General features: G+C 39.4%; 2 protein-coding genes across 2 annotated transcripts; one reads left to right on the forward strand and one right to left on the reverse strand.

Annotated features, from left to right (window-relative positions):
* Positions 1-76: 76 nt before the first annotated feature.
* On the reverse strand, positions 77-6618 carry poll (polymerase (DNA directed), lambda). Its single transcript, XM_022205906.2, has 9 exons — positions 6567-6618; positions 5781-5924; positions 5285-5582; positions 4907-5024; positions 4396-4740; positions 4104-4277; positions 2692-2820; positions 1550-1718; positions 77-1448 (listed from the first exon to the last, which is right to left on the reverse strand). The coding sequence occupies exons 2-9, from the start codon at positions 5893-5895 to the stop codon at positions 1087-1089; spliced, it is 1710 nt and encodes a 569-aa protein (XP_022061598.1). The 5' UTR covers positions 5896-5924; positions 6567-6618; the 3' UTR covers positions 77-1086.
* A 165-nt stretch (positions 6619-6783) lies between these two features.
* On the forward strand, positions 6784-11570 carry dpcd (deleted in primary ciliary dyskinesia homolog (mouse)). The gene is made up of 6 exons (XM_022205113.2): positions 6784-6903; positions 7732-7812; positions 7903-8027; positions 9726-9859; positions 10033-10135; positions 10607-11570. The coding sequence occupies exons 1-6, from the start codon at positions 6840-6842 to the stop codon at positions 10709-10711; spliced, it is 612 nt and encodes a 203-aa protein (XP_022060805.2). The 5' UTR covers positions 6784-6839; the 3' UTR covers positions 10712-11570.
* Positions 11571-12681: the final 1111 nt, after the last annotated feature.

Consider the following 12681-nt stretch of genomic DNA (forward strand, 5'->3'; position numbering starts at 1 on the left):
TAACCCAACTGAAAAAACTGTCAATCAGGGGGAAAAAAGGCAAACACAAAAAGGCATTACTTGTTACCTTTCATGATATTTTCTTATTAGTTGCCTTTATTAAAATATACTTATACATCCCACATTAACATGTTTAAAAGGACACATTAAAAGAACAGTTTCAATTCACTTGCTAGTGTTTTGAGATATCAACCTCTGAAACTCCTGTTGCCAGTCTTTCATTGTGTCACCGTTTACAGACAGCTGTATTTTAGAAATGCTCCTGGGTATTTGGCAACTGCCTTCTACATGATTATCCGTTCCAACCAAACAGAATAGGGAGAATCAATCAATTTAAAAATTGAAACAACTAAATTAGCAAATCAAAAAAGCTGTATTTTAGGATACATAAGGTGTGTCTAGTAAATAATTCAGCAATTTGCTTCTACATGCCCACTGATTAAAGTAACAAGCATGGTTCAAACATCCAAGCTGGAGACTGACTTCAATCAGTCCAGTCACTATATTTCATAGCCACACCTCATACATTTTGCAGCACGTCTAATTCAGGGTTTAAAATGTCATGTTATGCCTTGTGTTACAGTCAGGCCTTTGACAGTATGTCATGTGGGGAATGTTTCATCACTTGTTTTAAATCTACTGAACTGAAGCTTGACTTTTAAAATTATATGACAAATCCAATTGCAATATTCTGTAATTTTCCCCAAATAGTTTAAACCAAAAAGATAGAAAATGCCATTTTAAAAGCACTACAGCAAAATGCCATTAGCTGTGATTATTGGAGTTGCAGCAGAAGTTTTTTGGAGGTGAAGTTACAAAGCCTGCTCACATATCACATAAAATAGTCTTAAGGGACAGATCAAACTAGCGATAAGTAATTTGTTTTGGTGTCTCCGTGACCCTTGTACTTTAGTCTGCAAAATCTAAAATTAGCATTCAAGTGAAACAGGGCTCTTACATGTTTGCTGAAGCAACAACATGTCCTTAAAAGTAGTTCATACAGTATAATAGCAGTTTCATAGTTCATCAGCATCATGATTACTTGCTATATAATCAGACAGAAAAGGCATTGTGATGATCAAATCATCACCAGTCCCTTTCATGAGGCAGTCTGAATGGTATCCCTAAAAGATTAAAAACATCCTTCTCCGTTGGTGTAGGGAGTGGAGTCCCACCATGCACCTTGACACTACCTTGACGTACCACATCTTTGTTGAGCGAGTGCTCTGATAAGCTCATTCTTTTTGTCTTTGCCAGGGCTCTCATTGAGCGGTTGAAGTGTGCCGACCCCGTAAAATACATGAGAGCGCACGCAAACTCATTGTAGGGCACAACGATGACATCCAGCCTGCGGTGGCGCTGGTCCGGTCCTGGCAAACGGCACACACCCATGTATTTCTTCTGCTCGCCATTCTCTTCGTGGCTCACCAGGTCATCGGTCAAGAATCCTGAGAAACAAACAGCTGATTGTTTTTACACCAGTTTTGTTGAAAGATATCCTTCCCACCTAAACAAAAAAAAAAAAAAAAGAAAAAGAGATGGAGCTTACCACTGTCATGGAGGCTGTGCAAGATTTTGCTGAAAACGCCCTTGTGGGACTTTCCGTCAGGGTGAGTTATGAGTACGTCAACATCTCCACATGTGGCCTTTCCCCGACGGTAGGAGCCACATGCCATCGCTACCAGGGCTGGGTCTATGGTCTGTGCGGCATCCCTCACCTGCACATACCCAGGAAAGAAAAAACTGAAAATAAAGGCATGTAATGTAACCTAACCTGTTGGAACCAATAAGCTACAAATGAATGCAGTGTTATTGATTCACCATTCTCAAATGAAGGACACTGATACACTGCAGCACAACCTTTTCACAAACCTCTTCACCCCAATAACATCTCTGTCTTTTTTAATAATTGCATCTCATGTAGCAGAAAAGTACAGTTTTGATTTTCTATGTCCTCTTGTTTTTACTGTTCCCAGCCAAATACTGGGAGGTATAAGTGCAGTGTCATTCAGTTACTATTTACTGTCATTAAATTACATCAGAAATTTTACACAATCCTCTTCACTGCCAAAACACCTCTTTCTTTGCTAATATTTAGCTCTTCAGTCACAGAAAAGCTCTATTTTCATTTTGCATGTTCTCTTGTTTTTACTGTGTGCCCCCAACTGGCAAACAAATAAGCTTTTACCTGTTCTCTGCCAAATACTGGGAGGTAGGCTTGCTAAAGCATCACATATTATTTTGACAAGCCTGAGGGAGCACACATGCTTTAGTCATTTATTTCATGTGAGCTCTCTATCTGGCAGCGCTGGAGGAAAAACAAAATCCAAGTAATACAATATGACAACAACTAGCGCTGTACTTAACGCTCTGGAGCGAACAGGTATCTGGCTAACTTAAGATGCAGCAAGTTTCGGGATTTACTTTTCCCCTTTGGGATGCTCCACTTTGTGAGAATACAACCTGGTTTTCCCATTATCGAACAGTGAGGGAAAACTAACAAACTTTTCCCTGCTTCAGGCCCTCTGTCTCCAAATTTCTGAAGGTTTTGAGGGGGAATCTTTTACAAAGATATCTTCACTGCTATGTAAACTTGTCTGACTGTATTGGAGGGGTGAAAGAAACCAAGATATTACAGCCGTCATCACAGAATGACATATGCTTGTGTTGTGACAAGTGAGGATGCATTACCACTTTCTCTATGGCTGCTGCTTCCTCTCTGGGCATTCGGTCCAGAAAGTCATCGTAGTGCTTCAGTCCTATTTTCTGTGTGCTGCTCAGATGGGCTTTCGTGCGGATGTCATCCAAAGTGCGAAATCCCTGACAGACAAATCACATTTTTGAGGAAGATCTTCAAAGAATGTTTAAAATATTAGACATGTGTTCTGATTTAATATTATTTTACTTATTAAATTAATTCTAATTAACAGCTTAACTAATACGGTTTATTTCACAAACCTTAACTAACATATCTTATGAAGATGCTACACTTCCTGAAAGAGGATTGCTTTTATTTTATAGAAAAACAAAGCCTCTGATAAAAGATCTCCTAATTAACGGGCACCCATGTTAAAGTGTGACTGATATATTATTTTTAGGTCAACACTTCAATATTTGAGGGTTTAGCAAATGTATCACCACAGCAGCAATCAGCTAAAACATTAAAACCATCTGATTAATATTGTGTTGGTCTCCCTCACATTGCCAAAACAGTTCTAACCCATCGAGCCATGGACAGGAGAACTCTGAAGGTGTCCTGTGGTGTCTGACACCAGGATGTTGGCAGTAGATCCAGCCTGGCCTCAGTAGATCGGGTTTGTTCCAGCACATCTTACAGATGGTCAGTCAGACTGGGATCTGGGGAGTTTGAAAGTCGGGCCAATGCCTTGGGGCTGTTTGTCTTGGTTGGTTTGGTCGGCAACAATGCTTAGGTGGCTGGTACAAAGGTATAAAATGCCAGGATTCAAGTTTTCCCAGCAGAATGTGCAAGGTAATGAGATGATCAATGTGACTCACTTCCCCTGTCAGGGGTTTTAATGTTTGAGCAAGTATTTGGCAGCAATGCAGACAATCAACTCCCCTTTAACATGAAGAAAACTGTGACAGAACCAGACTCAGACTGGATGGCATCTGCCTTGACCAGTAGGGGTGCAGCGGTGACACTATTTTTAAATGACCTTAAACATCTTTGGTACTTCTACACTCCAATCACTTGGTATATACACTGATACCATTATAGCAGAAGTGGGATTATATTAGCACTATATTAGCCTGGCTGATTTATCTGTGAGACTCTACTTCTGAGACACAATCTTGACTGCAGTTCGGCAGTCAAGATTGTATCTCCTTATCTGGCATATCGTTTAGGACAAGTAGATATCTTGTTACTATGTTGGGAGAGATGAATACTCTCAGGGAAAGTCAAACAGTCTTGACAAATTGCACACACTGTGGAACATTAAAGACAGACAACTGTTTTGTTCAATAAACAAAAACATTAAACTAAGAGCTTTTGATGCCATGCATTATCCTTCAACTTCAATCTTGAACACTGAACAACCATCAATATAATATTATGTATCTTTGGATGTGTGTGTTTTCACCTGCTGGTACCACATTTGTGCAGTTTTAGCTCCTGCACCCCAGATATTGTTGAAAAGCTCCAACACTGGCACGGCCTCCCCAATGTGATCAAGTTTACGCAAATGACCACTCTCCATTATCTCATCAATTTTGTCAGCCATGCGTTTTCCTATTCCTTGGATCTGACAAGCTTCCTGAAAATAAAAATATACAATTATGCAAGATTAGACAATCCCCACATTACCACAGAAGATACAGAGGATTACATAATGTTATCAGCACTACCGCATTTAAAACAACTGCAAAGGTTACCTGATATGATGTAACAGGCTTGTGGTAGCTCTTCAGTGCGTTGACAGCCTTGGAGTAGCCCAGTGCCCTCCACTTGTCCCCCTGATGTGTGTAAGCTTTGGCCAGCACTTCAAGTTTGTCTGTGATGTGCTTGTTGAAGTTATTACTTTTGGACTGAGACGACTGAGCACAAACCCACTTCCCTGAGATCGGCTTCTGAGCAGCAGTGTCCGGACTAGAACAGAGGCTCGGTCCAGGAGTCTCCTCTTTGGGGTGCTGGCCAGTGATGAGAGCCTCCAGGTCATTCTGAGAGACGCCGTCTTCTTCTCCTTGCACTTCCTCTTTGCTGTCTGCATCTGCCTGAGTCTAGGATGTAATGTGAGACTTTAAAGACAATCCAAAACTCACAGGCACTAACAGTTTTTCTGAGTGCACGGTCAAGCGTTTGCCTACGACTGTAACAAATGACTACAGACTGAATCTCAAAAACATAGCTATAAAACTGTTTTCTAGACATGTCATGGTAACCTACCGCATCTATGGTCTCCTCTTGCTTGGCTTGATCAGTCTCTGGCCGTACAATAGTTTCAGCAGCAGGTTTGATAGTTGCCGGCTCTTCCTTAATATTTTCATGCTTTGTTTCAGAGTCACTTTAAGCACAGGACAGTATAAGATGTTGTCAGATTGATAACTTATTACGTTTTCTAGCACATATCTGCAGTGTTACTGTCAACACATTCTTGTCAACATTTCAACTTAAAGGATAAATGTGATGTATATAATGGTGTGCAGTGTACTGACAAGTGTAAGTCTAGACATGCCATAAACTGGTAGCATCATATGACAGAAGTACAAGTAACAACACATTTCAGACATTAACTACATAAAAAAATAGCATTAGATCATAAACCTCTTGACTGAAAAAAGACTGTAGTTGGCTTCATCCAGCAGTTCCTTCTCACTGATACACAAACTCAGCCAAGTGCATTTAACCAGTTGGACTCCAGGGGGCATACAATCCACTTTCAGCAGGCGCAGAGCCCTGTCACAGTCCATGTTGTCATCCACGACAACATGAGTGACACTGGGAGACAGGGAACTGTCCGTCTGTCCTCCATTCTGCTGAATTTGTCTTTGGAAGATCTGGCATCTGGCATTTCCTATTCCAGCAGGTAGAAGGTAAACTGTAACTCCATTAAAAGTGTTTCCTGGGGCAAAAGAAGATTACAATGAGTGAATATGTTGCATTATCTGGCAACTTCGGTGTTAGTATTTGTTCATCTCTTAATCTATCAGACTCATGCATCCTTACGTATATATGGCTACCTTATCTTCCATCTGCTTCTATCACTGTCTCTTTGCACACATTCTCTCTTTGAACAAACACACACAATCACACTAACAACCTGTGATATCACACTCGTCGGGTTTCTTCTTTAGTGGGGGTGCATCCCTTGCTGGTAGCATTTTGGCCCTTTTAACTTTGGGGAAAGCTTTCATAATCCCATGGCGAGACTCCATGTTGTCTGTGGAAGACGGGAGCCAGTGGCCTGTGGCATTAAAAGAAATTATTAAGTTTTAAATAACTCTGGAGTATAAAACTGGTGTTAAAGTAATCATGTTTACTGTGTTGCATTCACGCCCTAAAATTGACAATAGCAGGTATATGTTGCATACTGTGGAATTACCAGCATATGAACATTTGAAAAATGAGTCTAGTTTATTATTCTTTTAACATGTTCTACAATGCAAATGCTGTAATTACTCTCAGACATCTCAGCAGAAAAAAAAATAAAAAGAACTAATAAATTCTTGAAAAAGAACTCTCTGTGTGCTAGTGTGGTGTTTATTTTTAATATTTTGAATTTGGCAGCAACTTTAAAACTTTTATTGTGATAGTGGTGACTTACTAATGTATTCAGATGTGTTAATGTTAGCCTGTGTACATACAAAACTAGGTGACACAGCAGTTAATTCTGCTTCGTAAGGCCGACAAATCAATGTTACCAAAATACAGTCTTGGCTAGCTAACTTTAGCTGAAGCTAACGTCAGAAACAGGAGATATTTGGACTGTTTCAACAATTATTTTCACACATTATATAAACTACGTTTAAATTACAAAAGCATTTCCAAACAAAATTGCAAATACGAAGCCCAAAAACTCCCGAAACAATAATATGTTGGCTCTTACCCCTGTTTAGACGGAACCATACATACAGGAACTATAAAAGGGGGACAATCTTCAATTTAAAATTTTCACTTCCGGGTCAAGTACTGGGTTTATATTTTCATAAGCTAAATCTGTAAAATTTCTGAAAATTACACATTTAATTAAGGTTTAAATAAGAGTTAAAGTAATAAAATCTACCCATTTTTATGAAAACTGAGTTGTTTTATTTGCGTATTGTCCACGGTTGCTGTGGTTACAAGTTGAGTCCGGAAGTGGCTGAGCATTTTTGAAAACATGGCTGTTCAGAGCTGGACTGAAATCCTAAAATCATCCAAGAAAACGGCATTGATACACGATGGTAAGTGCAACGAAGAAGAGATGATTTTAATAAAAAGAATGACTGTGGTAAAGTCGTCAGAAATAGTTTCATTTTGTCGACGTCGAGTAGTTAACTTCAACAACTCGGGGTAGCTAGCTTTGTAGCTAACAACGTTTCTTGGCAACAAGCTGCAGGCACAACTGTTCTTGCACTATGTTACACAGTGGGACTTACTGGTCTCTAAATAACAAGCGACAAGCTGCTTTCAGTCAAATCAAGTAAATCACTGTTATTATATGATACATTTAAAGCAACAGCTGTTGAGCCACAGTGCTTTTGAGTTAAAAAATGAGATTAGCATTAGGAATTACCCTAACATGTCTAAATATTGGCATTTACACCCTACTGTGTTATTTATTATGTGAATTAACCTGGTTATTGTAACTATTATGCATTAAAACTCAACAAAAATATATAAAATACAGCTTTACCTAACTGTACTAAAATTAAGTCTAAAACCCTACAATATTATATTTAGTTTATTAGTAAATTATTCACCAAGAGGCTACATTTGCATAATGTGGAGATCCAAGTGCCACAATCGATAAGTTCAACTACTTGTAATGACAAATTCCCCCGAAGTTACTGTGTTGAAACAACTAATCTTTTTTATACAAATTATTATATGATTTGATAAAATCACAATGAGCACAGAAAGTTTTATATATTATTACTGGTGATCCCATTTACTGCTAGGTTGGTAATTTGTATAGTTAATTTGTTAGTGTTAAGCTAGAAACAAATTCTCGTCTCTCTTTTTAATCATAAAAATAAAAATAGGTCAAAATTTCTAAATTTCATCTGCAGGAAAAAGGAAGATCCACTACCTCTTTACAGATGGAAAAGAAATGGCAGAAGAGTATGACTTAAAGACAGATGAGCTCATTGGTAAGCAACTCTAGTGCATAAATTGATATCATTATAAATTTCAATACACAGGATGAGTGTGTGTCTTATGAAACATATGGTGCGTTTCAGTACGAAAGTGGCGCCATAAAAGCACGCTTGGAGCTCAAGGCCAGTGGACGGTGGAGGTTGGGGAGCCACTCGCAAGCCCAGTTGCATCTCCAGATTCTGATGTGATCAAGGAGAACTGCTCCAATGTAAGTTTTACATATATATATATATATATATATATGTGTGTGTGTGTGTGTGTGTGTGTGTGTGTGTGTGTGTGTGTGTGTGTGTGTGTGTATATATAACTACTAGTCAAAAGTTTGGACACACCTTTTAAGTAAAATTATGTAGTAAACATAAAATTGTGAAGTGAGTCAAAATATGTTTTATATTTTAGATTCTTCAAAATAGCCTCCCTTTGCTTTTGTTAATGCTTTGTACACTCGGCATTCTCTGGATGACCTTAATGAGGCAGTCATCTGAAATGATTTTCACTTCACATGCTTTGTCAAGGTTAATGTGTCGAATTTCTTGTCTTCTTAATGGGGTTGGGAGCATCAGTTGTGTTGTGCAGAAGTTAGATTTTTACACAGTTGACAGCCCTATTTGACAACTATTAGAAACCATTTTATGGCAAGAACAAATCAGCTAAGTAAAGAGAAATGACAGTCCATCATTTACTTTATGCAAGAAAATTGCAAAAACTTTGAAAGTATCCCCAAGTGCAGTTGCACAAACAATAAAGCGCTACGACGAAACTGGCTCACATGAGAACTGCCCCAGGAACGGAAGAGCAAAAGTCACTTCTGCTGCTGAGGAGAAGTTTATCCGAGTCACCAAAAATCACAAGTTAACAGCACCTCAGATTAGAGCCTAGATAAATGCCACACAGAGTTCTAGTAGCAGACACATCTCTACATCAAGTGTTCAGAGGACACTGCGCCAATCAGGCCTTTATGGTCAAATAGCTGCTAAGAAACCACTACTAAGGAAAAGCAACAAGCAGAAGACATTTGTTTGGGCCAAGAAACACAATGAATGGACATTAGACCAGTGGAAATCTGTGTTTTGGTCTGATCAGTCCAAAATTTGAGATCTTTGGTTCCACACGCTGTGTCCTTGTGTGATGCAGAGAAGATGAAGGAATGGTCTCTACTACATGCATGGTTCCCACCGTGAAGCATGGAGGAGGAGGTGTGATGGTGTGGGGGTGCTTTGCTGGTGACACCGTTTGGGATTTATTCAAAAAATTGAAGGAACACTGAACCAGCATGCTACCACAGCTGCCTGCAGCGACATGCCATCCCATCCCGTTTGCGTTTAGTTGGACCATCGCTTATTTTTCAACAGGACAATGACCCCAAACACACCTCCAGGCTGTGTAAGGGATATCTGACCAAGAAGGAGAGTGATGGAGTACTGAGTCAGATGACCTGGCCTCCACAGCCACCTGACCTAAACCCAGTGGAGATGGTTTGGGATGAGATGGACCACAGAGTGAAGGCAAAAGGGTCAACAAGTGCTCAGCATCTCTGGGAATGCCTTCAAGACTGTTGGAAAACCATTTCAGATGACTACCTCATAAAGCTCATGGAGAGAATGCAAAGAGTGTGCAAAGTAGGAATCAAAGCAAAGGGTGGCTATTTTGAAAAATATAAAATATAAAACATGTCTTGACCTAATTCACACTTTTTTGTTTACTACATAATTCCATGTGTGTTCATTCATAGTTTTGATGCTGTCAGTGAGAATCTACAGTGTAAATAGTCGTGAAAATAAAGAAAAATCAATAAATGAGAAGGTGTGTCCAAATTTTTGTCTGGTACAGTGTGTAGTAATATAAATTTTTATTTGAAAATTACATTTGAATCTTCAGATCTCTAAAATTGTTTTTGTTTCAACAGCCTGTGTTCATGCGCAAAGACACAAAGACCAGCTTTCAGTGGAGAATCCGCAACCTTCCCTACCCCAAAGATGTCTTCAGTGTTTCAGTGGACCCATCTGAAAGACACATCATCATAAAAACCTCAAACAAAAAGTAAATATGCAGGAGAACACAGGTTTTCTACTGACCATCTACTCGTTCCTGTGCTGCACACTTGTTGCATGCAGTCCTCGTGTCCTCCCTATAGATGGCACTGTTTACAATACATTTGCCTGTACAGAACAGCTGCTTGATAGATCCATGACATCCTCCTCATGTCTTTACAGGTATTATAAAAAGTTCAGTATCCCTGATCTCGATCGAAGTCAGCTGCCATTGGATGGCTCAGCACTCAGCTTCACTCATGCCAACAACACTTTAATTGTCAGCGTAAGTTTGCACAACAATGAAAACTTAATCTATACCTCTAATGTTACATGGGTTAATCATTCAAATACAATATTATAAAAATTGAAGGTTGACTCTTAAATATGTGTTGTAGCTAAAATTTTGAACGTAGCAGCCTAAAGAACATCATTTGTTCATTATAAATAATTGCAAAAACATCTGAAAAAATCTCTGTACAATAAATTCAAAGAGAATCTCGTAATAACTGTCACTGTCCTTGTCAAAAAATATGTGCAAATAATTTAACATCGTTTGCCGATATGGTTTATGCATATCATACGGGTGATATGTTTTGTTTTTTGCGTTCCTTTCTTCATGCCCTTAATTATTTTTTAATACTAGCAATAATTTCTCATTGAGTTTCTTTTCCTTTTTTTAACGTTCTTTCAACACAATTGCAGTAGATGAAGCACACAACGACAACTTTACATACTTTCCTTCTCTTTTCACCAGTACAAGAAACCCAAAGAGGTGTTAACACTTGAGCAGGAGCTACTGAAGGAACTAAAGAAACTGAAGGGGACTGCCGAAGGGGACGTCGACTGCAAAACTCAGTGAATTCTGACTGTGGGAGAGAAGAAATAATTCTGCGTTGCATTTAAAGCACATGTGAGCTCTCATTTATCTTTATGTTCTAAATCCCTTTATTAAGATTCTCCGTGCCTTGTCACTCTCTTGATGGTTCGAATTCTTTTAAGTAATTTGGGTTCACTTACTGGAGTTGTTAATATTGTCTTACTTGATAAAAATATATTCCTAGTTCATACAAGACTCGATTTATTACGTTTGTTTTTTTTGAAGCATGATTGTTTCTCCAAATTATTCCTTTCACGGTGAAATAATTTTATATTGCACCACAACAGGTTATATTTTTGCTTCTTTTACCCGAACCTATTATGGAGTAATTTTAAATGGGGGTCACATAACTACCACCCTCTTTTCACTGATGTCCTTGTTAAACACTCTAAACACACAATGCTTCATCCCTGTTCATTCCGAGGTCAGTTACGAGGACATCCCATTTGTGTTAAATGAATACCCTCATGTTCCTTGCATGTAGCGGGCCACCCTGAAAGCCATTACTGAAACTAGTGTTACCGTTTCCCATTACAACAGAGGGCTGCTCTGACTCCAGTGATCGGTCTCCAGCGATCACACCATGTAGACACAAGTTAAAAGTACATGTTGCAGAGTTTTGTTTTAAATGCACTTCGATATGTAAAAGTCGACATTTTACATGTTTAACATTTGGAATTCTTTGTGCATATACTGCATAGCATGGGAAATTTGTCTACTTTTCACTAAGTTTCATTAAAAAAAACTCTGTCCAGTCAGAAATACTTAGACAGTGGATAAAAAAAGAGTAGTGCTGTTCCAATGAGACAATGGCATTTAAATATAGATTGCTTCAACCTTGTGATTCCTTGCATTTTTTGCCCCTTATCCAAACCCAGAGAGCAAGTGACAAAAAGCACAGACAAAACCACAGGTCTCTCTCACTATTGTGCTTTGTCTTCTTCCAGATGGAAAGACCAGGATACAAGCAAACATTTTGAAACCAGTCCGTTCTGTTGTTTTGTAAATTCTTGGGAGGGCCTTGATTGATTTATGACAAAAATGTGTTTATACGTACGTGCTTAGATAATGTTTGACAGTTGAAGAGTTGCTGTGTTGATTTAAATTAGACAAAGCCCACAGAAATTTCCGCTGCTGAGTTGACACATTAAATAAATGTTCAGTCTGAGGTCTTAATTTTGGCAACTTTCTATAATACTTTACTGTCTTCTGAGCTCGAGCTGCTGTCAAAACAAATTCAAGTCCCAAACACCGACTAACAAATTGGACATCCAGCTCATGCATTGTGAGCGCAGCAGAGTCTCTCTGTTCAGGGTCTTCTTCCTCCCCTGTCATTTGGCCTCTGATGGTCATGCTCAACTGCTTCTGGGAAGAGGGTTTCTTTTCTGCCTCCCTTTCACTCCCGAATGCCTCTTCCCAGCCATTCCCCCTCTTTCAGTCGATGCCACATTTTGCCACACAGACCCTGATGCTTTTTCTGCAAGCCCCTCTCCGAGCAGCCCCCCCGCACCCCCTCCAAACCCCCTCACCCCTCCCTGTGTGACTGGCTTCTTTTTGATAACTGACCCCTCCTCGTGTTATTATTCGAACCCACTATTGTATAACATGCCCTTTTATATGAGGTTTCACAAAGGGCCCATTTGATCAGAGGGTTACGGTGTGCGATCGTGAGAAATGCAACTACATGGTGGTAACCTTTGTTTGGGCCAAAATGGTGGGCTGACCTCATCGCTTTTAATGCATAGCTTGGGCCATTCAGGCCCAAGTCTCACTTGCTGAGCACATTGAATTCGGTAGCCTGTCACAGATATTGCCCCTCAGTTATCTGGGTCTCCGGCTTGAAGAAGACGGAGGGAAAAAAAACAACAGTTTTTTGGGGCGCAACGAGCATTGTATGCTAGCTTTCCATCCCAAAACAACCACACAAGAGAAAAGCCAAAGAGCTTGTGAAG

Source organism: Acanthochromis polyacanthus, chromosome 3 (genome assembly GCF_021347895.1).
Source record: "Acanthochromis polyacanthus isolate Apoly-LR-REF ecotype Palm Island chromosome 3, KAUST_Apoly_ChrSc, whole genome shotgun sequence".
In the NCBI taxonomy this organism is placed as follows: Eukaryota; Metazoa; Chordata; class Actinopteri; family Pomacentridae; genus Acanthochromis; species Acanthochromis polyacanthus.

Coding starts and splice junctions, on each gene's coding strand:
- poll (XM_022205906.2), bottom strand. CDS start 5,895: ATGGAGTCTCGCCATGGGATTATGAAAGCTTTCCCCAAAGTTAAAAGG. Junction 5,025..5,284: donor AGTCTTTTTTCAGTCAAGAG/GTTTATGATCTA, acceptor CTGTGCTTAAAG/TGACTCTGAAACAAAGCATG. Junction 4,741..4,906: donor AAGAGGAGACCATAGATGCG/GTAGGTTACCAT, acceptor ATTACATCCTAG/ACTCAGGCAGATGCAGACAG.
- dpcd (XM_022205113.2), top strand. CDS start 6,840: ATGGCTGTTCAGAGCTGGACTGAAATCCTAAAATCATCCAAGAAAACG. Junction 6,904..7,731: donor AACGGCATTGATACACGATG/GTAAGTGCAACG, acceptor TTTCATCTGCAG/GAAAAAGGAAGATCCACTAC. Junction 7,813..7,902: donor AAAGACAGATGAGCTCATTG/GTAAGCAACTCT, acceptor GGTGCGTTTCAG/TACGAAAGTGGCGCCATAAA.